Source organism: Trematomus bernacchii, unplaced genomic scaffold (assembly GCF_902827165.1).
Source record: "Trematomus bernacchii unplaced genomic scaffold, fTreBer1.1, whole genome shotgun sequence".
Classification (NCBI taxonomy): Eukaryota; Metazoa; Chordata; class Actinopteri; order Perciformes; family Nototheniidae; genus Trematomus; species Trematomus bernacchii.
Genome location: NW_022987966.1, coordinates 2,756,272 through 2,781,178, shown reverse-complemented (window position 1 = coordinate 2,781,178; position 24,907 = coordinate 2,756,272). Strand labels below are relative to the sequence as shown.

General features: G+C 43.2%; 1 protein-coding gene, 1 long non-coding RNA gene and 1 pseudogene across 2 annotated transcripts; 2 read left to right on the top strand and 1 right to left on the bottom strand.

The window, feature by feature from the left end:
- The first annotated feature begins 1,497 nt into the window (after positions 1-1,497).
- Positions 1,498-1,828, top strand: LOC117471039. The gene is made up of 3 exons (XR_004554759.1): positions 1,498-1,542; positions 1,619-1,663; positions 1,780-1,828. It is a non-coding gene; the product is annotated as an uncharacterized LOC117471039 (long non-coding RNA).
- A 565-nt stretch (positions 1,829-2,393) lies between these two features.
- On the bottom strand, positions 2,394-6,538 carry LOC117471054 (annotated as a pseudogene).
- Positions 6,539-17,651: 11,113 nt separating this feature from the next.
- LOC117471053 (putative nuclease HARBI1) lies at positions 17,652-18,906 on the top strand. Its single transcript, XM_034115831.1, has 4 exons — positions 17,652-18,084; positions 18,166-18,281; positions 18,490-18,601; positions 18,686-18,906. The coding sequence occupies exons 1-4, from the start codon at positions 17,652-17,654 to the stop codon at positions 18,904-18,906; spliced, it is 882 nt and encodes a 293-aa protein (XP_033971722.1).
- The last annotated feature ends 6,001 nt before the right edge of the window (positions 18,907-24,907 follow it).

Here is a 24,907-nt window from a genome sequence, read left to right as displayed (position 1 = left end):
AAATAGAACCAAGCAAGATTGTAGCTGTGACTGTTGACAATGCTGGTAATATGGATGTTGCCATAAAGAAGCTGCACATCCTAAAAATAGGATGCTTTGCGCATACCTTAAATCTGGCAGCGCAGACAATCTACACAGTGGCTGCTATTGATAAATGGGCAGCCAGAATCAGAGCAGTGGTTGTCTGGTTCAAGAGATCCTCGATGTCAGCTACCATCTTGAAGGAAAAGCAGCAGCTCCTTGGTAAGAAACTATTATTTAGAAATTCCCAAATTTAACAATTTAATTCCATTTTCAAGTGTCCAGTACTTACATGTATGTTGTTTTTGTTTCAGGCCTTCCACAACACTCCTTGATGTCAAGACCAGAGGCCTGGGGGGTATACTACGAATCTAGTTCAACATATCCTGGATATGTTTTGAGTTATCCGGCTGACTAAATCCAAAAAAAAAAAACGCTCTCGCTAAACTGTCCTACGACGCTGGCTATCACCTCGATCGCAAGCCAGCCGTGTCCTATCTAGTTAGGTGCGCGTTCACATAAAATGTGTGGAATCTGGAGCATTCGACCAATCACAAACATGGACAAGGCTAGAGCAGCGTACTTCACAGCAGAGGAGCAAAGTGTTATAATGAGCCGCTTTGAGGACTTCAAGCACATGATAAAAGTTAAAAGCAACACGGTTGCGGCTGCCAAAAGTCGCCAAAGTGGTTGGCAACAAATTGCTGACTGTGAATGCGTAAGTAAATTACGTCCTATGTAACAGCGTGCACAGCTGCACATCTTTAAAAAGTGTATTGGATGCACGGCAGTCATGTCACGCTTCCAGATTAATTTTCTAGTTCAGCGGATAAATAGTCATTAAAATACCAAATTGATCATTGAGTGGCAGCCTTTTTGTCTTTATCATATCATCGCCCGAGGGTCACAAGTGGACTTTGAGCCATGCTTTAAGCCTAATTTTTTTTTTTATCCTTTTAATTTATAGCATTTATTTTTAATTCAAGCTGTACATGACATTTTTCGTTTCGTTTTTCAGATGTAATCCCGGCGGCTCCAAAAGGACCTGGGAACAGACCAAAATAAAATACAAGAACATCCTTCAATCTGGTAAATTTCCCTCTTTTGAGATCTTGAAAATACACGTTTTGTATTGCTTCAATTCGTCTGTGTTTCATAACTGTATAGGAAAGCGGTCACATTTTTTCCCAATTCTTGCAGCCAACAAGAAAAAAAAGGACCAGAGGAAGACCTCCTCCAGCAGAGTTCACCCCTGCCGAGGAGCTGGCCCTCAGCAACAATGAGGGTCGGCCCTTGATGGTAGGGGTGGAAGGGGGGTTCTCTACAGACCCTGGTTGCAGCAGCTCCCACCACCTTTATATACAGGGTAAGATTCAGGGAGCTTGAAACAGCTGCGTTGCTATAAAACACAATTATATATCTATTTATGTGGGAGTAAGTAACATGTATTTTATTGTTCTGCAGATGGGAAGAACGTGGTGTTGCTGCCCCCCCCAATCAACAACTATACCTCATACAGAGGTAACGTAACCTTTGGTATGTCACCTTGAGCTGAATATGGATAAAATAGACCATTTACATTTCTTCTTCTTTTCAGGGGGGCCTAGATGAGGATGACACACTGTCAGAGAGCGCAGAGATGGTGTGGACACGTTGCTTTAATTGATTCTTTCTGATTACTTGCACATGGTGGTGGTCTGCACATGGGACAAAAAACTACTGTGTATTGAAAATATATTTGCTTTGTTCAATTCGCAGGAAGAAGGAACTCTTCCTCCCCCGCAGCTACAGGTGCTGATTCCTCCCCCGCAGCTACAGGTGCTGATTCCTCCCCCACAGCAGGTGCAGATTCCTCCCCCGCAGCCTGGGCCCTCATCTAGGCCCTTATCTAGGCCCTCACGACAAGTAATTAATTAAACAAAATGTAAAAGTATAGTCAAGTTTAAAATTGTCAGCTTTCTTGCTGTGAGCCATGCTTGAATGTTAAAGCAACATATATGTGTTTCAGGCTGAAGCAGACACTGTGCGGGCCCTGTACAAACGGACCCTAGTCCAAAGCATCCAATTGAATGACCTCCTCATAGAGCACCAGAAGCTGTTGATGGAAAAAACAAAGCTGGAGGTGGAGAAATTGGAGAGAGAAAGACAGGTAATTTTGTAACATTCAGTAATTTTTTTTCAAGTCAAATGAAAGGTGCATAAGGTGACCTTTACATCTTTTAGGATACCTAAAACACAAATCCCTTTTGTCTTTAAAGAAAAAGTAAACCAAGAAATATGTTTTTTTTCTCTTTTTCCGTCAGGAATACCTCACAAAATAAAAACTCCGACATAAATCACCCAAGGTCTCTCTCTCTCTGTGTGTTCTTTTGTTATTGGCCAATATAACATGCAATAGAATCTCTGACAGCCCTGCCAGTAGGGTAGTCCAGGGTGATGGGGTCTACCACATCAGGAGGTTGGGGGATTGCATGAGGGGCCCTCTCATTCCTCATGGTTGCAATGTTGTGCAGCACAACACAGGCCGTTATGATGGGAACCGCTCTTTCAAGGGCCACTCTGAGCCCTCGCAGGCAGGTGAATCGGGCCTTCAGTAGTCCAAAGGTCATTTCTATCCTGACCCTGGTTTTGGTATGGGCCACATTGAAAGTGGTTTGTGGCCATTCACCAGGGTCAGGATATGGGGTCATTAGGAAAGGCTGGCAGGCATAACCCCTGTCCCCGAGCAGCACTCCACTGAAGACTCCTGAAGATAAAGGAACATTTCCATAAGTATACACAAAAGGCAGCTTAACCTCTTAAGCCCTGAGCCTGTTTTTCAGGTCTCAGGCTCGAAAATGACATTCCCAGAACAAATGACCATATCTTCCCTTCTAAAAGGGTTAAATTAATAATCGTTATTCTCAAAGTAATGATAAACCTGTGAGTTGGATGTAGAAAAGTCAGAATCAATATAGATGTTTTTTATTTTAAAGAAAATTCAGAGTAAAAAACTGTAAACTATAGTGTCCGTCCAAAAATAATTTTTTACTTATAGTGAAAACTACCCTTGGATGATGGGTTAGTAGACTAAAAGCTTGAGGAATCCAAAGTACAACATATAATAAGTACCCTGTATCAAGATTGATGCAAAACAAGTGAAATTTGACCTTTTTAGAGAGATTTAGCCAAAAACCCCCACTTCTGGGGTCATTTGGCCCCCCTTGGTCGATTTTGATGAATGAAAGCTCTTTATAACCGTTAGAGCCAATGGAATTGAGGGAAAGTTATATACACACCAAAACGTTAACAAATAAGGAGTGAGAGTGACGCGTTACCAAAACCGGAAGCTGCATACACTCTGGTGGTTACCATTAGCAGCTAACTTTTCCGCTCCGATTTTTACATAAAAAATGGAATTATGGATTATAAATAATTTTTTAAAAGGTACAGGTACATTATCAACCTATGGATCAACAGTTGTAGACATTTTTTTTTTCGTTTTAATGCCATTGAACACGTCTTTTGACCTAATTGACAGCTACGGTGAGACGATCTGCCGTAAAACCTCCGTAAAGGTACGTGTTGTGATGTCTGTGTTTGCTTCCCCTGTCGCAAGTTCGGATCGCTCAGTGATGATACTATACCTAAATAATCAGTGGAGTCTCAGCTTTAATAGGCTATATTGTATGTGCAGCTACGATAAGTAATACGGGTATCTTTATCTTGAATTGTGTGCCGCAGTGCGTTAGAATTTTTTCGCTCAGGGGTCATTTAGACCCTTCTTATGAGACTTGTGTTTTGTTTTGGTAAAAATGGTTCATATCTTCAGTTAGCTGAGATTCTTCCCGTTAATCTGGTGCTACACATTAATAGTTTCATAAATGTTAAGAAGCCCTGAGACATTATCTCGAAAACAAAAAGGTGGGAGGGGTCCAATGGGGGGACCGCCGTGCTTAAGAGGTTAAGAAGCACAAAACAATAAGAATGTACAGTTGCCATACCCTGTTCGAGTTTGTGACACAGTGATGACTGAGAAGATCCTCGAGTCATGGACTGACCCAGGCCACTTTGCATCAAGGCTGGTGATGAGACACCTGTGGTCACATGTGGCCTGCAAAAGAATTTGGGGTTAACAAGCCTACTTCCACAATAAGAGCATCTAGTCAGTGTAGCATCAATGTTCATTTGAAATGAGTCCATGTTATAGAGAAAGATAGTCCAAGTGTGAAACATGTACTGTGTGAATATTTAAATGTGTGATTTCCTTTTATCACCCAGACTTCAATGTGTGTTCTATAAGTGAATGTGCAAGATTTACCTGAATGTTGAGGCTGTGGAAGGATTTGCGATTTACATAATCGCCTTCATTTTCTCCCAGGGACGCAGAGATGGGTATGTGTGTACAGTTTATACAGCCAAGCACCCTGGGAAACCCTATGAAATAGTAGGTTGCATTTATTATACAACAGTGTACAGGGCAGTGGCGTAGCCAGGAATTATTGTGTGGGTGGGCCTGGAGAAATGTAGGTGGGCCAGGGGGAGACTTATTAAGCGTGGGGTCTGAGCTGAAACTTCATTAATGATTTTGTAATGCACTAATTGAACATAAGCATAAACTAGCAGTGAAAACAAAAACATAGGCACGGCTTTAACGGTACTTTTATCTTTTTTTTTGAGAAAAAAATAAGGTAAACTAACTAACACAAATTGTGAACAAAACTATCATTGCTTTTTATTTTAATTAAATACATAATATTTCACATCAAAAGAAACAACAGTGTTTTAACAAATCGTATTAAATAATGTGATGACAGAACTGTAAACAGAATAGCTGAAACTTTAACAAAATAAATAACTCTAAATTACCTCTAATCATTAGCCCATGTTTGTATAATTGAGTTAACTCCGTGTGTTGCTGCTAGCATACATAACACCTGACGTGGAAAAGTTACTCGTGGATGGGGCTACAGAGCTACTAGAAAGACAGTCGAACCCGGTGCATTCCTCCGTCTGGATGTGGTGCACTTTTACAAGATGTTTAGACAAATTGCTCGTGTTACCGCCCTTACATGCTAAACTCTTATTGCACTTTTGGTAACGAGCATTGTCCACATCGAACAGGTAAAGTTTAACCACACCTCGGAGCGCGTTCTCTCCGCCATCCCCTCCGTGTGTGTGTGTGTTGCTGCATGTAGCAGCTGCGTATGTGTAAACTGCCCCGCCCCCTCGCACACAGACGGGGGAGAGAGATCTCTCGTCTGGATTGGAAAGATCGAAAATACTAAAAATAATCATAGACGCATTTTGCAGTCTTTTTGCATATTAGAAACAGAGTTGGCGACACTAAAACTGCAATATAATGTTTGTGTAGCAATAATACATATGAGATATATTTTTTACATGTCTCCAGTGCCGACCGATAATGTCGGAGCTTAATGGTACCACGGTCTTTAATAATTCAGCCCTGGGGCTCGGTACCCATCCCTACACATGACTGGCTCGGCGGCCACAGGTTGTTTATCCTTGACAGTCGCACAGTGGGCACACACTGAGAGTTTTCATATTCAGCAAATGTGTACACGCTTCACTGCAGACCTCAAGAAGAAATAAGACTTTTGTTAACTCACGGCAAAACCTACTTTACTTACTAATTTACTCACGGTAAAAAAATGCACTCCCTATTCCATTGTCATGAAGGTGGAATCTAACTATATCCAGAATAAGTTTGAGTGGATCCAGGCTAGAAACATGTTTATTTCTGCTGTAAAGTTGGGCATTTTAACATGGAGGTCTATGGGAATTGCTCCTTTCTGCATCCATCCCCTGTTGGCCACTAGAAGAACTGCAGTTTGTGGCACTTCCTTCTGGGCTTCCCGGCTCTGCGCTATAACGCGCTGATTGGCTGTGGGTGGGCCAGACGTGCATGTGGGTGGGCCCAGGCCCACCCGGGCCCACCCACAGCTACGCCACTGGTACAGGGACACAAATTCATCCCGGGACGTTCAGACGCACCGGCCCATGCGTGCGGACCACCCTTTAGCCCGTTATAGGTTCTGATTGGCTCCCTAGGTTGGCATTCTAGCTTCTGACTGGCCATCGGGACGTGTACGTCATAGGAACAACATTCACTGTAAAGATATAATCACATACCTGCCATGCTGTAAAATCCCTCTTTGATCGTCTGCGTGGGACATGTGCCAGGAAACACAATAAAGGACTCTGCGAGCCCTGTCAGAGCTTGTGCGACCTTATGAATAGCACTGCAGACTGTATTCTTGCTGAGGTTCTCTGCATCACCCACAGAATACAAAAAACTTCCGGTCGCAAAAAATCGCAAAGCAATACATACAGTCTGCGGCACTGTAAGGGCACAACTCCGATGTGTGGCATTAGCAATATGTGGCTCAAGGAGCTGACAAAGATAAGTCAGCCCTTCTGACGAGAACCTGTATCTTTCATAGAAATACTCTTCAGAGAAAGCCAAAGGGTTTATGAAGCTCAGCGCAAGTTCAATCAGGAAGACCAAGCTCTTCATTCAGATTACACGTCACCACATTACACTCTCCTTACTCATTAAGTGATCGGGGGCGTCACTCCCCAGCTAACCAATCTCTCCTCTCTCCATTCTCACAAGCCTATCATAGCTCCTGCTAATCCCTTTATATCTGCTCTTCCCTCTGCCAGCTGTCATTTCAGGTGACAACAACGCAAGGTAGCAACCTTACTACTCCCCGTTAAAACACCTCAAGAAGTATAAACTCAAGATGTCCAATTCGGACGATTCTATCAACGAACCTTTCTCGGAGGTTCTCGATCCTGGTTCCGATGTACCGGTCGAGGAAGCTTCCATCTCCTCGAGCCAACGGCGCCAGAGCGCTCGCGTGGCTTCCCGCAGAGGCTCAGGCACAGCCGAGGCAGACTTCCCCATCGCTCATTTCCTGCAGCAGGGCATTTCCTCAGCCCCAGGCCTCCCTCTCTCCCAGCTTCGCGAGCTGTCGGACCAAGTCTCCGGCGCGGTTCCCCAGAACGTGCCAGCAGCTTCAGTCAGCTCTCCCGGAAGACCAGGGCGAGGGCGAGGACGCGGCCGCAGCCGCGGAGGTAAAAGGTCTAGGAAATCAAGCCCTCCAGGAGCCCGGCCACCCAAAAAATCAACCCCTTCCCAGGCTCGCCAGCCCGGGAGCACCGCTAATCAGCCCCTCACGGATCTTAGCTTAGCTAGCTCCCTGCAATCCCTGGCTAGCTCCATGCTACTTATCGACGCCCGTCTTCAGTCCATGGATAATTTCTCTGCTGGAGCTTCAGCTGCATGGGCAGCGCTTCCTGCCCCCGTGCCGCCGGGTTTTATGCCGGGTCAGGTCGCTCCACTTTTACAAGTAGCTCCCTCTCATTTCCTGGCTTCTGCCCTCCCAGCTCCTCCTCCAGACATTCCGGATCCTCTGCCCAGAAGCCAGCTCGCAACCTGTTGGGATCCCTCCCCTTCATCTCCTCTCTCTCTTTTAAATGAGAGCCCCTTAGCCAGGCACCTCGAGTCCGCCAGATTCTTCATGAGGAAGGGCTTAGCCACTTCCACCCTTAAAACCTACGATTTTGCTTGGAGAATGTTCGCTTTTTTCTGCTCCTCTATAGGAATTTCTCTTAGACCCGTCCTCATCTCCACAGTGTGCGCCTTCATGTGCTACTGCACCACTGACCGGCACCTCAAACCTCAATACATCCAGGGCCTCCTAGCCGGAGTCCAGTTTAATGTTCGCTGCTTCGATCCCAGCTTTCCTAGCTTATTTTCTAACCAAGCAGTTAAACTCATCCTAAAAGGCTTATTTAAAACGTTCCCCCCCGCCGCAGACCGCAGACTACCTATTACGCTCTCTATCCTGCACCTCATGCTTTCCAAACTTAGACAAGGTTTATTCTCCCCTTACATCGACGCTTTGCTCGATGCTTTGTTTCTCCTAGCATTTTATGCTTTCCTCAGACCAGGCGAATTCGCCACAGCTTCCCTTACGTTCGATCCCAATCAAGATGTCTGTCTTTCCGACTTATCTTTTCACGCCAGCCACTTTAGCTTAAGCCTTAAACACTCCAAATGCGGAGGAGCTTGCTCCGTTATCGCGGCTCGCATTGACTCCCCGTTTTGCCCTCATAAATCCATGATTAAATTCTTGCACCTCAGATCTTCCACAAATCCGTCCTCACCACTATTTCTCATTAAAGGGAATATTCCATTAACTCAGCGCTGGTTTAAACATTACCTTAAGCAAGTTCTCATTAAATCCGGCTTATCACCCATTTTATACTCGGGGCATTCGTTCAGGATAGGTGCAGCCACCTCTGCTGCTAATCAAGGCCTTTCTCCTTCATCCCTGCAACAACTCGGACGGTGATCCTCTTCTGCCTTCACATCCTACATTCGCCCGGACATCAGTGCCGTGCTGGCTACCCAAAGATCCCTCAAACCCTAACTCCGATCACCGCAGTCAGCTCACAAGCTCTCGATGGATCCTGCTGTACATAGTCATAATGCCCCTCCACGCTGAACAACATCCTCGCGTGCGAAGCTTCACCTCATCTCCCGCTTCTCCTGCGCCCCGCCTCTACGTAACAACAGGCGTCAAGTGCAGGCTGCAGAGTGAAGTAAAAAGATATGATTCTACACTGTATTGAAGTAAACATGTATTGTTTGAACTGTTTTAGGTAATCACAAACGGGTTTTGATAAGTCACTTAGAATAGGAATGTTATTCTTACTTTCAAACTCACTGATCCAGAGATTCTGTGTTTCAACACACCAACATCCTTCTTATCATCCATAAAAGCCAGATGCGGTCATTAAGTCGTTAAAAGACATCGTTAAATAGGTGGAGAAGAGTTTAAATGTCTGAAGGAGGATAATTTAGGTGAAAATATCCCCTGGGAAAGGAATGTAGAGTAAGATAAGGTAAAGATAAACATTGACTTTTGACCTGGTGTGGCTTGGGATCTCACTCTCTGGTCAGACCTCTGATTGAACCCGGCCAGAAGCGAATCCAGCCAGTCAGGGCACTTGGGGGAGGTGGTCAGTTTAAACAGCTCCTCCCCAGGGGCTCTCTAATTCGCTTGGGAGAAAAGTGGGAAGGAAGAGATGACCCATCTCCGCCCCAAAAATAGATAGAAATACTGATGTTTGTGTGTGTAAAAATGCTTCTGGTTTGCTGAAGGCTGGTCTAGAGACGTGTAAACCGCATCCCAAACCTGAAGTCTGTACTTCTCGTTTCCTGAAGGCTGGTCTGTCTACCTGTAAACCGCGTCACAAACCTGAAGCCCGGAGTACTTGAGTACTCTGTATAACTTGTATATGTGTTTGGTTTCCTACTAGAAGTAAACTCAGATAATTTGTTATAACTTTGATTCCGGTGTTTTCAATTCCTTTCTTAATTTAATAGAGATCCAGCCTCATCCAACGAACGGCGCGTAGCAGAGGTGTTCTGCTCCAACAAGAGGCAGTTTGCAACAAATTCATGAGGATTTCCGACATAGGTTATTGCTATCTTTAGGTTCAGGGTAAGGCAAATCTAGTTAGACTTGTCGCATCACGTAAGGTAAATACATGCCCACATTCAGCGCAGCACTACTATCTTATCATGCACCATTACAACAACAACAACAACAACGGAAAAAAAAAAAAACCTCTTAAGGACGTGTACTGCACATGCTCCGTTTTGGGGGGGAATCTCGCAGGGAAGCGAGTCTCGAGCCCACTCTCTTCAGTAGTGACTCTTCCCTGCACGAGATCATCCGCATAGCGGCACGCTCATATTTCCACCATTGGTTACACATTTATCCCCCTCGTTGGATCTAACCCTAGTGTCCCTCATCATTCTCTCTCAGGTGATAGAAGACAGTCTTAATCACCCATCAGCTTATCAGCACGGCGCTTAACTGCTAATTAAGCTAGACCTATATCATGCGTCACGTTTCAGTATTTAACTAAGCGCATGTTATTCATGCGTGCTTCCTGCACTTCATTCATATTCTTGGCTCATGCTCACATGGCTCGTATTAAGCCTGGTTATGATATTCATGCATTACTGTACTCAAGTAACAGCTCACTTGCATTACGTGGTCTACATCTCCCTCTTCGCCCGGACATCGGCTCGTGCTGGCAATCCAAGATCTCTCCAGCTTACCTATGATAAATATGCATATAACTGGTGGTGGTTTATAGCACGTTTGCATGTATATGTCGTACATTGGATTTTCATCGCTTTCTGCCCTAGTCCGCGGGCTCGTGCCCCGGGGAATTATGTCTCATCACGTTAGTATTTCATGTCACGGGCCTACGTTCCCCTGCACTGCAGGCACCTGACTTGGTCCGTGTTCACGTTTACCAGGCTGTCGACCTTCGGGTCCGTGTTACATGTTTATCCTGCGACGCCAGGCTGTCGACCTTCGGGTCTGTGTTGTATGTTTATCCTGCGACGTCAGGCTGTCGACCTTCGGGTCTGTGTTGTATGTCTATCCTGCGACGTCAGGCTGTCGACCTTCGGTTCTGTGTTGTATGTCTATCCTGCGACGTCAGGCTGTCGACCTTCGGGTCTGTGTTATATGTTCATCCTGCGACGTCAGGCTGTCGACCTTCGGGTCTGTGTTATATGTTTATCCTGCGACGTCAGGCTGTCGACCTTCGGGTCTGTGTTGTATGTTTACCCTGCGACGTCAGGCGGGACTTCGGTCCGTATAGACCTCCGTGTCTACGTAATAAAGATTCCTGCATCGTCAGGCCGTCCCACCATCGTGTCGGCGTAGTCAAGCCCTGCGTAGCCAGGCAGGCGACCGTCGGGTCGTTTTCATCTAAGCCCGGCACTGATTTCGGCAGTTAGCGTCCGCGGGTGGACCCGTAAGCCCGGCAGTTGATTCCGGCAAATTGTGCGATCATGTGCTAATCTCTCATTTCCTCCATAGATCATTGCAGTCAGCCCACAAGGTAAGAAACTCACTTCATCTCAGTATATTATACTTCACTTCTTTTGGGGTTTCATCGGAGCGGTTCTTCCCCCTCCTGAATGATTATCCTGCAAACTGGGGCCTAATCGCCAAACACCATTTCATTCTCCTGTTATAATTGTGGCAATCATTATCATTCATTTATGTGTCCCGGTAATAAATATGTATTCCATACATCACGTCTCTCCTGATTGAAATGAAGCTCAGCGCAAGTTCAATCAGGAAGACCAAGCTCTTCATTCAGATTACACGTCACCACATTACACTCTCCTTACTCATTAAGTGATCGGGGGCGTCACTCCCCAGCTAACCAATGTCTCCTCTCTCCATTCTCACAAGCCTATCATAGCTCCCGCTAATCCCTTTATATCTGCTCTTCCCTCTGCCAGCTGTCATTTCAGGTGACAACAACGCAACCCTCCTCCACCCCTTTCGCCTCCTGTCTCCTTCAGGACCAAGCTAAACCTTCTCCCTGCAGTCCGTTCCCACCTACTTATCACCACCACCAGTGTCTAGACCCCGGGGGGTTTCATCGGAGCGGTTCTTCCCCCTCCTGAATGATTATCCTGCAAACTGGGGCCTAATCGCCAAACACCATTTCATTCTCCTGTTATAATTGTGGCAATCAATAGGTGCGTTCACACCGGAGTACTTTGGTGTACTTTTCCCACAATAGTTCATCAGAACTACGATATATTTGCGTTCACACCAAAAAGCCCCAGGAACTAAAGTAGCTCAACTTAGTTCGTGAGACCCGCTTTTCAGTCCCTGTTAGAGAGCAGGGACTGTTGTGGGAGAAAGTAGTTCGTACGTCTGATTGGCTGTGCGGAATGCAAACCACGCCCCGTACAACTCCAGAAAAGTTTTATAAAGCAGCCATTTTACTTGCACGCATTAAAATCTCAGCGTAGCAACGAAGAGATTTTTTTTGTGCAAAACCAGCAGTTGGCAATATGACAACACCAAAGAGATCAGTGGAGCGATGGACTGATGATGATGTTTCGGCGCTTCTTGATATTTACGCGGACGACGCGATCCAGGCACTTCAGCTGAAGGCAGTTTCCAACGCGAAAATGTATGAGTGCATTTCGCAGGAGTTAGCGGCCATCGGGATCATCCATGGCGCTAAATCATGCCGGGACAAGATCAAGAAACTTAAGCAGGACTTCAAAAAAATAAAAGACCACAACAACAAGAGTGGTAACGGTCGGAAAACCAGCCAGTGGTACGATCGTTTGAATGCTTTGCTTGGCCACAGACCCTCATTCGTCGGCACCGCAAGTACCATCGCTTCGAGCACGATGGGGTGGGAGGATGCAATGGCGGGGGAATTGTCCAAGGACGATGACGAATTAGGTAAAATATACTACATGCACTGCACTGTTTTAATCTGCACAATAATGGTCACATATATACTTCTATGGCTCGGTAGATCGAGCTAGCCATGCTAGGCTGAATTGGCTAACAGCTAGCTAGCTATTCTCGGCCGCTATCTCATTTGCTTCACTAACTCATGGCACTAATCGAATGTAAAATATACTACATGCACTTTACTGTTTTAATCTGCACAATACTGGTCTCAGATGTACTTTTGTTTGCTCGGTAGATTGAGTTAGCAATGCTAGGTTGAATTGGGTAACACTGTTAGCAGGTCACAACATAGCTAGCTAATAACAGCTAGCTAGCTCACTAGCTATTCTTGGCCGCTATAAAAACGTTTTGACTTGTGAATAAGTGTGCCATGTTCTGTAATTTGCTTCACTAACTCATGGCACTAATCGTGTGTTTCAGGCAACGTGGTGTTTCCCCTGGAATTGGAAATCAGTGAGCTTCCCCCTCCGGAAATCCACGGTAGCGCCTCCTCATCTCCTTTTCCAACAACCAAACGCAAAGGTACATATAAACACACTGTAACTACTCTGGCCTTGAAAGAAGGTTACGCATCGAACTGATGTCCACTAATCACGTTTATTTATTTCTTGGTACAATCATGAAACACCGTGAACATACATCGTTTACACTTTTCGCGCCCTTTTCACTCTCTCACAAGCGTAAACATCCGGGGCTAGAGGTCACATGACTTCCGGTAAGAAAGCTCTTAATCATTTTTTGACAAAATAAAATTCTAGCATACATCAAGCACAAAACAATAAATAAGGGCACTTTGAGCGTCAGCTATTTGATCCTATCTTATATTAGCTAATAAACACATTCCTAGTAAGTTGTAAAACTACTTGGCTTATTTCTCCTATTAGGAAAGAGGACACGGGATGACAGCTTCCTGGACACCATCACGTGCCTTGGCCAGCAAGGAAAATGAGGACCGGCATGCCATGGCCAACAAGGAGATGCATGACGAACGGCTGCTGCATGCACACAAGGCCCAGGAATCGCAGGACCAGCTTCTACAGGTGATGGCTGACTCGGCGGCGCGCCAGGTGGAGGTGGCGGCGCGCCAGGTGGAGGTGGCGGCGCTCCAGGTGGAGCAACAAAATAGCTTTCAGGCTGGGCTTCTGGGAGTGCTAAGCGAGCTGGTTAAATCCAACAGGCCTCCAATTAAAAAGAAAAGAAAAACTTGTCGTCGTTAGTCAACTATAGAATGACTTGTTGGGAGGCGTGTGGCGCAGTGGGTGAGTGCGTTGGTGTTCGGATCAGGGGAGCACAGGTTCAAACCCCACTGCAGTCAGCATGTCGTTGTGTCCCTGGGCAAGACACTTCACCCCAAATTGCCTACATCTGGGACAGTAAATTTTGTATTATTATTATTATTATTTTATATATATATATATATATATATGCCACTGTTATTAATACTGACACCTAACTTTGCACTAAGGTGTGTCTGCTGCTGAGTCTATCCCCACATCTGGGACAGTCAATTTTGTATTAAAATACATATATATATGCCACTGTTATTAATACTGACACCTAACTTTGCACTAAGGTGTGTCTGCTGCTGAGTCTATCCCCACATCTGGGACAGTCAATTTTGTATTAAAATACATATATATATGCCACTGTTATTAATACTGACACCTAACTTTGCACTAAGGTGTGTCTGCTGCTGAGCCTATTATTGTTATTATTGTTATATATATATATATATATATATATATATATATTGCCACTGTTATTATATTGTTTTGATACTACTGACACTTATTGATCTGCTGCTGATAAATAAAAGAGAACCTACATGGCGATGTCTTGCGTGTCTTGCTTATTTCTCCTGACACTTTATCTTTATGGTGACCTGTGTAGCATCCTATACATCACATGTAAGTGATTATTCTGATACCATCATGACACCATGAAACTGGCGAAGCTTTATTTATAGTGTCCCACCCCATATATGTGGCTTTGAAAAAGATCATTCCATTGTATTTCAAAATGGCGTCCATCAACACAAACACTATTTATAGAAAGATAAATGGTTAAGTTTGTAATTAACAGTGTTGTGAGTTCAATATTTTAATTAATTATAGTAAGGGAACATAGGAGTTCGTGAACTGAGTTCCTCTCAGGAGGATATATAATAAAGGTGTTAACTGCTGAGCCTATTTACTGTGCAATACTACAGACATGTTAGTGGTATTATTTCTTATCTAACTCTTTCCTATGGTCAGACAAATCAGAAGTCATTTAAACTTAATTTGAGATTTTGTTCTTTTTTTGTTTCTCAATTGATTTTCCAGAATATGCACCACCTAGGCATAGACTTTATATCACAAATGAATGACATGTACTACAGTAATTGATTATATTGATATTGCCTACTCAGATATAAATGTGTATAAAATGAAATCAATTCAAAGTTTCTTGCTGCTTTTAATGCAATTCATGGCTGCAGGGCACACGTCCAAAATCACTTGTGTATATTTTACTTTAATTTGTAATAAACAAAAAAATATGAATGGTTGTCATCATTGCTCAGTATTACTTGGCTATTTTAAAGTACTTAAAAACTATTATAAATATTGAAAAGTCATGACTGATGAAGTGCATTGTTCTGCTGACAGTATTTCTACTCAGTATTTCACCTGTATGGTGCGGTTCTGGGCGACAACACACAGTGAAGATGATCTGCACGTACGTAGTTCTTCAGGTGTGTATGCTTAACATGTATGTATTTATCACAGTAAAGATGGTATCCAAAAGCTTTTTTAAGAGCCTTCAACCTCATCCCATTGTCTTTAACACACATTCAACATAATAATATACTCATTAATATACAAATATACAGTATGAGTACTGTTTTGATACTGACATTTTATCTTTGCACTAAGGTGTGTATGCACTATTGTAATTTTGTCTGTTGACTGGGGTAAATAAAGAGAACCAAAAGTACAAAAGATCTGCTTTATTGTCAATTTACATGTTGTTCAGATGCGTCATAAGAGCTGTGCGCGTGTCTTGCCCCCCAGCCTCAACAATGTCTGGCGCTGGCCCATCAAGCTGGGTCGCCGGTAAGGCAGTCCATTCCTCCCTGTACTCATCACCACGACGCTCACACAGGTTATGCAATACGCAACATGCTGCCACCTGGATTTTGATATTGTCCATGTTGCAGTCGTTTCGCTTCATCAAGCACCGCCATCTGCCCTTCAGTCTGCCAAAAGCGTTCTCCACCACCACTCGTGCTCGGCTTGTTTTGCGGTTGTACACATGTTGCTGGGGTGTGAGCCTTCCTTGGAAAGGTTTCATCAGCCATCTTTGCAGGGGGTAGGCTGAGTCACCAAGGATATAGTAACCCACATCATGTCCACCAATATTCCTTGTTACATGAGGAAGTAGACCACCTCTATTCACACAACTAACCAGTGATGACAAGCTGAACACTCTGCTATCATGCATGCTCCCTGGTAAGCCAACAAAAACACTCCAAAAGAGGCCCTTACCATCCACAACACCCTGCAGGATGACAGAGTGCCAGCCTTTGCGGTTGAAATACTCGTTGTGGTATTCCTCTGGTCTCAGAATAGGGATATGTGATCCATCTACTGCACCTACACACTGTGGCACACCCCATCTGCCCTCAAAATATAACGCCATCTCCTCTAACTTCTCAGAGTTCGGCCATGGCATGAACTCAGGAAGGAGTAGCGTCACAACAGCGGAACAGAACTCCTGCACACAGCAACACACCGTAGATCTGCCGACTCCAAACAAATGAGAGATGGTCCTGTACTCAGAGTTGGTCGCAAGTTTCCACAGTGCTATGGCGATTTTTTTAGGCACGGGTACACACTCCCGGTAGTTGATGTTGCGTCTCCCCAACGTTGCTTCCAGGCGCATACAGAGCAGTTGAAAAGAGCACTTGGACATTCGGAAATCTTTGATCCACTGCACATTGGTGTACGTTGGCACCACCTTTTCCCACCAGGCCGACGTTCTATTGTTCACCCAGAGAAAGCGCGGGACACGACGCGTTCCATAGTATTCGCATATCTGGAACACATACAAAGACACAAATTAGCCCTACATAACTCCATAAATCCTACATTAGATAGTATTAATGTGATTTACTGAACGTACCATTGCTGTTCTTTGGGCGTGATAACGGTCATCCTCCTCAGCTGTCCTACGACGAAACATGTCCAGAGCGTGTGCTTGTCGCCGTCCAGTCCTTTTGTTAAGGCTTCTTAACCGCCTTCGCCTCCGAATCAGCATTGCTATTGCATTTGAATGGTCGATCTGTATTTGTGGCTGAGTTATTGGCTTAAATAACTCAGTTACGAAGCTGTGTAACACGAGCACCAAAACCACAACTTCAGTCAACTCCATAGCGTGTCTGACTGAGGTCGGAAGGTAAACAGAAGCATACAGCGGAAGCGGAAGTTTTTTTTCTTCTTCTCTCGGTTTTTTGGCGGATTGCAACTTTAAGGTGCATACCGCCACCTACTGTACTCGCCGTGAAGTTGTTTGCGGCCTGCCAGTAAAACCAAAGCAGAAGAAGAAGAAGTGACGTCAGCAGCTCATTTGCCTAATCCACCCCCAGCAACTCATTTTGGTGTGAACGCGATCTGCTTTAGTTCGTCAGAACTAAAAGAACTCTCATGAACTAAAGTTCTCATGAACTACTGTGGGAAAAGTACTTGGTGTGAACGCGCCTATTATCATTCATTTATGTGTCCCGGTAATAAATATGTATTCCATACATCACGTCTCTCCTGATTGAAATTCTTTCCCTAAAGATCCTCTCCCGCCTGTGAGCGCCTCTCGCAATCCGAGCTCCACAGTGTTTTCGAGAAAAGGCGACATCATTTTCACAGAGATTTCATTGGTCGAAAGGCAGAGCTTTTATAGGCTGAGCTCTTATCCTGGAACCTATCCTGGCTCCGGAGGATAGCCGTTCAGAATAAGTTATCTAGCCTGCTAAAAAGTGAACCAGCTTCGTAGGACCGGAAACCCCTGAAGTTAGCTTGCTAAACGAAAATCTTGATTCGTAGTATACCCCCCTGTACTACGAAGCAGGATTTTCGCTTAGCGAGCTAACTTCAGGGAAAACTCTGTATTTCCGGTCCTGCGACGCTGGTTCACTGCTTAGCGGGCTAGATCTCCACGGTAACTTATGCTGAACGGCTAGTCTGTTCCGGAGCAGGTTAGGTTCCAGGATAAGAGATCAGTCTATAAAAGCTCCGCCTATCGACCAATGAAATCTTTGTGAAAATGACGTTGGCATTTGTGGATGACACTGTGGAGCTCGGAGATCGGATTTTGAGAGGCGCTCTCAGGCGGGAGAGGATCTTTGGGGACAGACTAAACCCTTTGGCTTTCTCTGATGAGTATTTGTATGAAAGATACAGGTTCTCGTCAGAAGGGCTGACTTATCTGTGTCAGCTCCTTGAGCCATATATTGCTAATGCCACACATCGGAGTTGTGCCCTTACAGTGCCGCAGACTGTATGTATTGCTTTGCGCTACTTTGCGAGCGGTAGTTTTCTGTATGCTGTGGGTGATGCAGAGAACCTCAGCAAGAATACAGTCTGCAGTGCTATTCATAAGGTCGCACATGCTCTGACAGGGCTCGCAGAGTCCTTTGTTGTGTTTCCTGGCACATGTCCCACGCAGACGATCAAAGAGGGATTTTACAGCATGGCAGGTATGTGATTATATCTTTACAGTGAATGTTGTTCCTATGACGTACACTGTTGTATAATAAATGCAGCCTATTATTTCATAGGGTTTCCCAGGGGGCTTGGCTGTATCGACTGCACACACATACCGATCTCTGCGTCCCTGGGAGAAAATGAAGGCGACTATGTCAATCGCAAAACATTCCACAGCCTCAACATTCAGGTAAATCTTGCACATTCACTTATAGAACACACATTGAAGTCTGGGTGATTAAAGGAAATCACACATGTAAATATTCACACAGTACATGTTTCACACTTGGACTATCTTTCTCTATAACATGGACTCATTTCAAATGAACATTGATGCTACACTGACTCTGATGCTCTTATTGTGGAAGTAGGCTTGTTAACCCCACATGCTTTTGCAGGCCACCTGTGACCACAGGTGTCTCAACACAAGCCTTGAGGCAAAGTGGCCTGGGTCAGTCCATGACTCGAGGATCTTCTCAGAGTCTTCACTGTGTCACAAACTCGAGCAGGGTATGGCAACTGTACATTCTTATTGTTTTGTGCTTCTTAAACTGCCTTTTGTGTATACTTATGGAAATGTTCCTTTATCTTCAGGGCTCTTCAGTGGAGTGCTGCTCGGGGACAGGGGTTATGCCTGCCAGCCTTTCCTGATGACCCTGTATCCTAACCCTGGTGAAGGGCCACAAACAAGTTTTAATGTGGCCCATACCAAAACCAGGGTCAGGATAGAAATGACCTTTGGACTACTGAAGGCCCGATTCACCTGCCTGCGAGGGCTCAAAGGAAAAAGAGAAAAAAACATATTTTTTCGTTGACTTTTTCTGTAAAGAAAAAAGGGATTTCTCTTTTAGGTATCCGAAAAGATGTAAAGGTCACCTTATGCACCTTTCATTTGACTTGAAAATAAATTACTGAATGTTACAAAATTACCTGTCTTTCTCTGCCCAATCTTTCCACCTCCAACTTTGTTTTTTTAAATGGAGTAGCTCATTCAATTGAATGGTTTGGACTAGGGTCCGTTTGTACAGGGCCCTCACAGTGTCTGCTTCAGCCTGAAACACATGAATGTTGCTTTAACATTCAAGCATGGCTCACAGCAAGAAAGCTGACCATTTTAAAAACTTGACTATACTTTTACATTTTGTTTAATTAATTACTTGTCGTGATGAGGGCCCAGGCTGCGGGGGAGGAAGAGTTCCCAGCTAGAAATCTTTGGTTCTAAAAACATTCTGAGAATGTTACCATTCACTGTTCTAGGAATGTTTTCAGCGGGAAGTTTTCTTTTGGTTCCCAGAATGTTCTTCTGAAAGGTAGGATAACATTCTCTAAAAACATTCTTAAAATGTTTGGTAATGACCTTCTTTAAATGTTTTTGATAACATTGTTAGAACATTATGCCCTACTTTCTTAAAACGTTTTCAGCGGGACTTTTTATTTTGGTTCCCAGAATGTTCTTCTGAAAGGTAGGATAACTTTCTCTAAAAACATTTTTAAAATGCTTGGTAATAACCTTTATTAAATGTTTTTGATAACATTGTTAGAACATTATGCCCTACTATTCTTATAACGTTTTCAGCTGCAAGTTAGATTTTTTTTATGTTGCCAGAATGTTATTATTTTAGAGTAGGATAACGTGCTTTATTGTTCTGATTTATCAGAAGTATTTTTTAAATGCGACCAGCTGCTAGTACAAGTCACATGTACTGGAGGGGACCCAGAATCAGACTCTGAATCAGCTGGTGAAAGTAACATTTGTTTATTAGAAAAGGGGAGCTGGGAGTGGAGGTTGGTTATGGCGGCAGTGGGAAACAGTTGTTCCAGGGTGGGTAGAGAGGCCTGGCTGGTCTTGGGAGTGTGGAAGGCCTTGGATTCCTCCTGGGAGAGACATAAAAATGCGTATATTCACGGCAACAATCCGGCAGGGAATGAGTGCAGGCTGCAGGCTTTCATAGTGTGGCTGATGAGCAGGTTGCAGGTGTGGTTGATTGGAGATTGCTCCCAGCCGTGTAGAGCAGACCAGCAGGCAGGGGTGGGGGGAGAGAGAGACACACAGTAGAAACAAACACATACAAACACTAACATGGGTTTCAGGGACGGGCATTGACAGTCAGTCCGTTCTTCTATATGTCTGTCGGTCTCAAATCTAAAGGGTGCAATAACGATTTGTATCCAATATGCATAAACAGCGGACACTGTTTATACACAGCCCTCACAAACCACACACGGCCAGATAGCTTATCTAACAGTTAGAACCTACATACGAGACACAACCTTTATAGTCAGAAAAAAGTGTGATTATTTTCTGATATATTACACATATGATATTATGAATACTGTGGGCCTACATACCTTAGTGTGATTATAAGTGCATGTGAGTGAATATTGGCATGCAAATTCGTTTTTATACGTCCTATTCATTGTCTTATACGCTCATACATCTTAAGAAAGTTATCACCAAAAATGTTAAGAATATTTTTAGAGAACGTTATCCTACCTTTCAGAAGAACATTCTGGGAACCAAAATAAAACGTCCCGTTGAAAACGTTTTAAGAACAGTAGGACATCATGTTCTAACAATGTTATCAAAAACATCTTAAGAAGGTTATCACCAAACATTTTAAGAAGGTTATCACCAAGCATTTCAAGAATGTTTTTAAAGAACATTATCAAACCTTTCAGAAGAACATTCTCGGAACCAAAATAAAACGTCCCGCTGAAAACATTCCTAGAACAATGAATGGTAACAAACATTTCTAGCTGGGAACTCACACATGCCACCGCAAACATGCAATATCTGCTTACAGCTTATCATGAATTACGTGCTTGTTTGTTTTTTTCAAAAGGAAGATATGGTGACATCAGATTTTTTTAAAACATCCTTTTCAAACAAATGCAACAAGTTTGTTTTTTAAAGCGCTCTAGAAATAAATCTGACGTTGACCATGACCGTGTTAATATTTGCCATCACAGGAACATTTTATAAAAAAAGAATAACATCCTGAAAACATTTTCAGAATGTTGCTTGGAGAATGTTTTATAAAGAACATCTTTAATTTGTTACCCAGCAACGTCCAAAAAGCATCCTTAGAATGTTGCAGGCAAAATGTTCCACCTTGGTTAACATATCACATTAAAGGAACGTTTTATAAAAAAACTTTCTGTCATCTCAGGCCTTAATAACATCCTCAAAACATCCTCTGAATGTTGCAGTTAAAACGTTATGTCTTAGTTAACCTTAAACCTTATAGGAACATTATTTGAAATAATAAACATCCTGAAAAGGTTCTTTGAACATCAGATTAAAACGTTTCTTTAAAACATTATTAGAACCTGTAGGTAATGTTAGCCAAAGTTGTGAGAACGTTCCCCGCTAGCTGGGTTCCTTCTTCCTGCAAATTGAGAAAAGCAAATATATTTTCAATAGACAGTAGTTATTTGTCCCATGTGCAGACCACCACCATGTGCAATTAATCAGAAAGAATCAATTAAAGCAACGTGTCCACACCCTCTCTGTCTGTGTTAGGGCAAATTGAAAACTTCATATCATTGGTAACAAAATACTAAAGTGTACCGCCAGAGCGCTCTCTGAGTAGACAGACAGCGTCTCATCATCATCCAGGCACTCCTGAAAAAAAGAAGAAATGTAAATGGTCTATTTTATCCATATTCAGCGACCATATAGGTGACATACCAAAGGTTACGTTACCTCTATGAGGTAGTTTTTGATTGGGGAGGGGCAGCAACACCACGTTCTCCCCATCATCTGCAGAACAATAAAATACATGTTACTTACTCCCACAAAAATAGATATATTATATATTTGTGTTTTATAGCATCCCAGCTGTTCAAAGCTGCCTGACTCTTACCCGGAGCTGCTGCCACCAGGGTCTGTAGAGAACCCCCCTTCCACCCCTACCATCAAGGGCCGACCCTCATTGTTGCTGAGGGCCAGCTCCTCGGCAGGGGTGAATTCTGCTGGAGGAGGGCCCCCTCCTGTCTTCCTCTGGTCCTTTTTTTTCTTGTTGGCTGCAAGAATTGGGAAAAAATGTGACTGCTTTCCTATACAGTTATGAAACACAATTGAAGCAATACAAAACGTGTATGTATTTTTAAGATCTCAAAAGAGGGAAACTCAACCTGTTAAGCTCTGAGCCTGTTTTTCAGGTCTCAGGCTCGAAAATGACATTCCCAGAACAAATGACCATATCTTCCCTTCTAAAAGGGTTAAATTAATAATCTTTTTTCTCAAAGTAATGATAAACCTGTGAGTTGGATGTAGAAAAGTCAGAATCAATATAGATGTTTTTTATTTTAAAGAAAATTCAGATTTTACATAGTAAAAAACTGTAAATTATAGTGTCCGTCCAACATTTTTTTTTTACTTATAGTGAAAACTACCCTTGGATGATGGTAAGGTAGACTAAAAGCTTTAGGAATCCAAAGTACAACATATAATAAGTACCCTGTATCAAGATTGATGCAAAACAAGTGACATTTGACCTTTTTAGAGAGGTTTAGCCAAAACCACTCCACCTCTGAGGTGATTTGGGTGAAAATGTTTTTTTTTTCATATCTCTGGCCCCCCTTGGTCGATTTGACTCTTTCTGACCGTTAGAGCCAATAGAATCGAAGGGGGAGTCCCCCACACACACTCGTTGTGAAAACAAACGGTGGGGGCTTCGCGCATGCAGGTTTGCACCAGAGTGAAGCGATCTCTCGCTCTGACATCTGGAAACGAAAAAGCAGTTTTATTGCTTATGGATTATCAGAAATCATTTCAAAGAGGACACAGACACATTGGATTAACCTATGGATTAACTCAGTGGTTCTCAAACTTTTTCTGTCATTCCCCACTTTGAACAGATGGGCCTTTTCAAGCCCCACCTGCTCCTCATCGCTCCAATAAAATGGTAGGCCAAGCTTAAAATTGTCAAATGTATCGTTCTATAACAGGGGTCTCCAACCTTTTTTAGGATGAGAGCTACTTTCAAAAAATAAAACAAGTCGTGAGCTACTTTTACTCCTCTTTTTTTGTAGTGTATATATTTAGCACATTTTAACATTATTATATGCTTACCTTTAACCTTTGTGTGCTGTTTGGGTCTGTGGGACCCGTTTTCAGTGTTTACTAAAATAACATGTATTCAATTTAATTATTTTAACCTGCTTTATTTGGGGGTGGACCTCCCCTCCTCTAGGGGGGTCCGGGGGCATGCACCCCCGTGAAGATGTTTTTTTAAATGTTGAAGTGAAATGCATCAATCTGGAGCACTTTGAGCACAACATGAATTGATGGATACAGCTCTCAACACTCATATGAAAGGGAGCTGTATACTTTTCAATGATCCAAACATCTTTAGAATATGATCACAACCAATAACAAATCATTTAAACTGGTTTATTCTTATCTTATGTTACCTAGTTAGCATTCTTTCTTTCTATTTATGCATATTTTACTAATCACTCCCCTTTAAACTGTTTTTTTTATTTTTTACTGTCCTATAGTACACATTGGAATGATTTCTTACTTTATTTTTTACAACCAGGCTATATTAAATAGATAAAGGTGTGCTCTCTCTCTCTCTCTCTGTCTCTCTCTGTCTGTCTCTCTCTGTCTGTCTGTCTCTCTGTCTGTCTGTCTGTCTCTCTCTCTCTCTCTGTCTCGCTTGCTCACAGAGGCTGTGTGCTCCTCCGTGGCGATGACGGCTTATGTTAAAAAAAAATAATAAACATAGACCTATTTGTAAAGTGGGGGGGACACAAACGGGATTTCGAAAAGTGTCACGGTTAAACTCCTTATGAAGTGGTGAGGTGCCGCTCCACATTGCTTTTCTTCCCGACTGCAGCACTGTTGTGTGTGTGTGTGAGAGCAATTCACATGTGTGTATGAGAGATGTTTACATATGTGACCTGCTCCATCAAAATCAGTCGCATTGACCCGGAGACACATTTTGAGTTGTATACACTGTTGGAAAGAGGAGATTCCTAGCTTTCTAATGATATCAGGATTGTTTTTGTACTCCAAATATTAAGCAAAATATGTCACATTATATAATGACTGTCACCGAGTCATCATTTTGAGAAAAAGGCCTTCAAAGTTTCCTCTTCTCTGGAATCCATCGATCTGATTGATTATTAGCGGAGCAAATGATCAAAATAGTCCGGAGGGAAAATATTTCCGTTTGGATTACTGGTCTGGGGGAAGCTCGCGAGTGTGTGTGTGTATACGTGTGTGCGTTTGTGTATTTTTGCGTTTGTGTATATTGTGTTTGTTTCCCGGGGAAAACACTCACGAGAAACACCGGCTGTTGTTATGCCTGCTGTGACGTTAAATTACTCCGTTCTCCGCTTGTAATTATGCCGTTACAAGCTTCAAAGTTGTATTTATCATCTAAATTTGCCGAAACAAGTTTAATATTCTGAAAGCCAAGACTTTGTTTATTTGAAATCAGATGAAAACAAACTGTAACGGACCCTGCCGTGTTATCTATGATTACTATATGCCTTACATTCATAATTTCAGCCGGAGGGAGGGGGTGCGGCGCTGCGGAAGAGCAGATTGCGAGTGAGAGGTGCCTGTCATCTTCCCTTTACAAGCTTCAAAAATGTATTTATCGTGTGATTTTGGAAATAAAAGTTTCATATTCTGAAAGCCAAGACTTTGTTTATTTAAAATCAAACAAAACACCCGAACCCCGAAAAAATAGTTTTTTTACGCAAATCCACGTTTATTTTGAAATGAGCTGTTGCGACTTCCGACTGATTTCGATAGAGCGGGTCACATATGTCTGTAAATGATTTTGGTTTCAGTTGTGT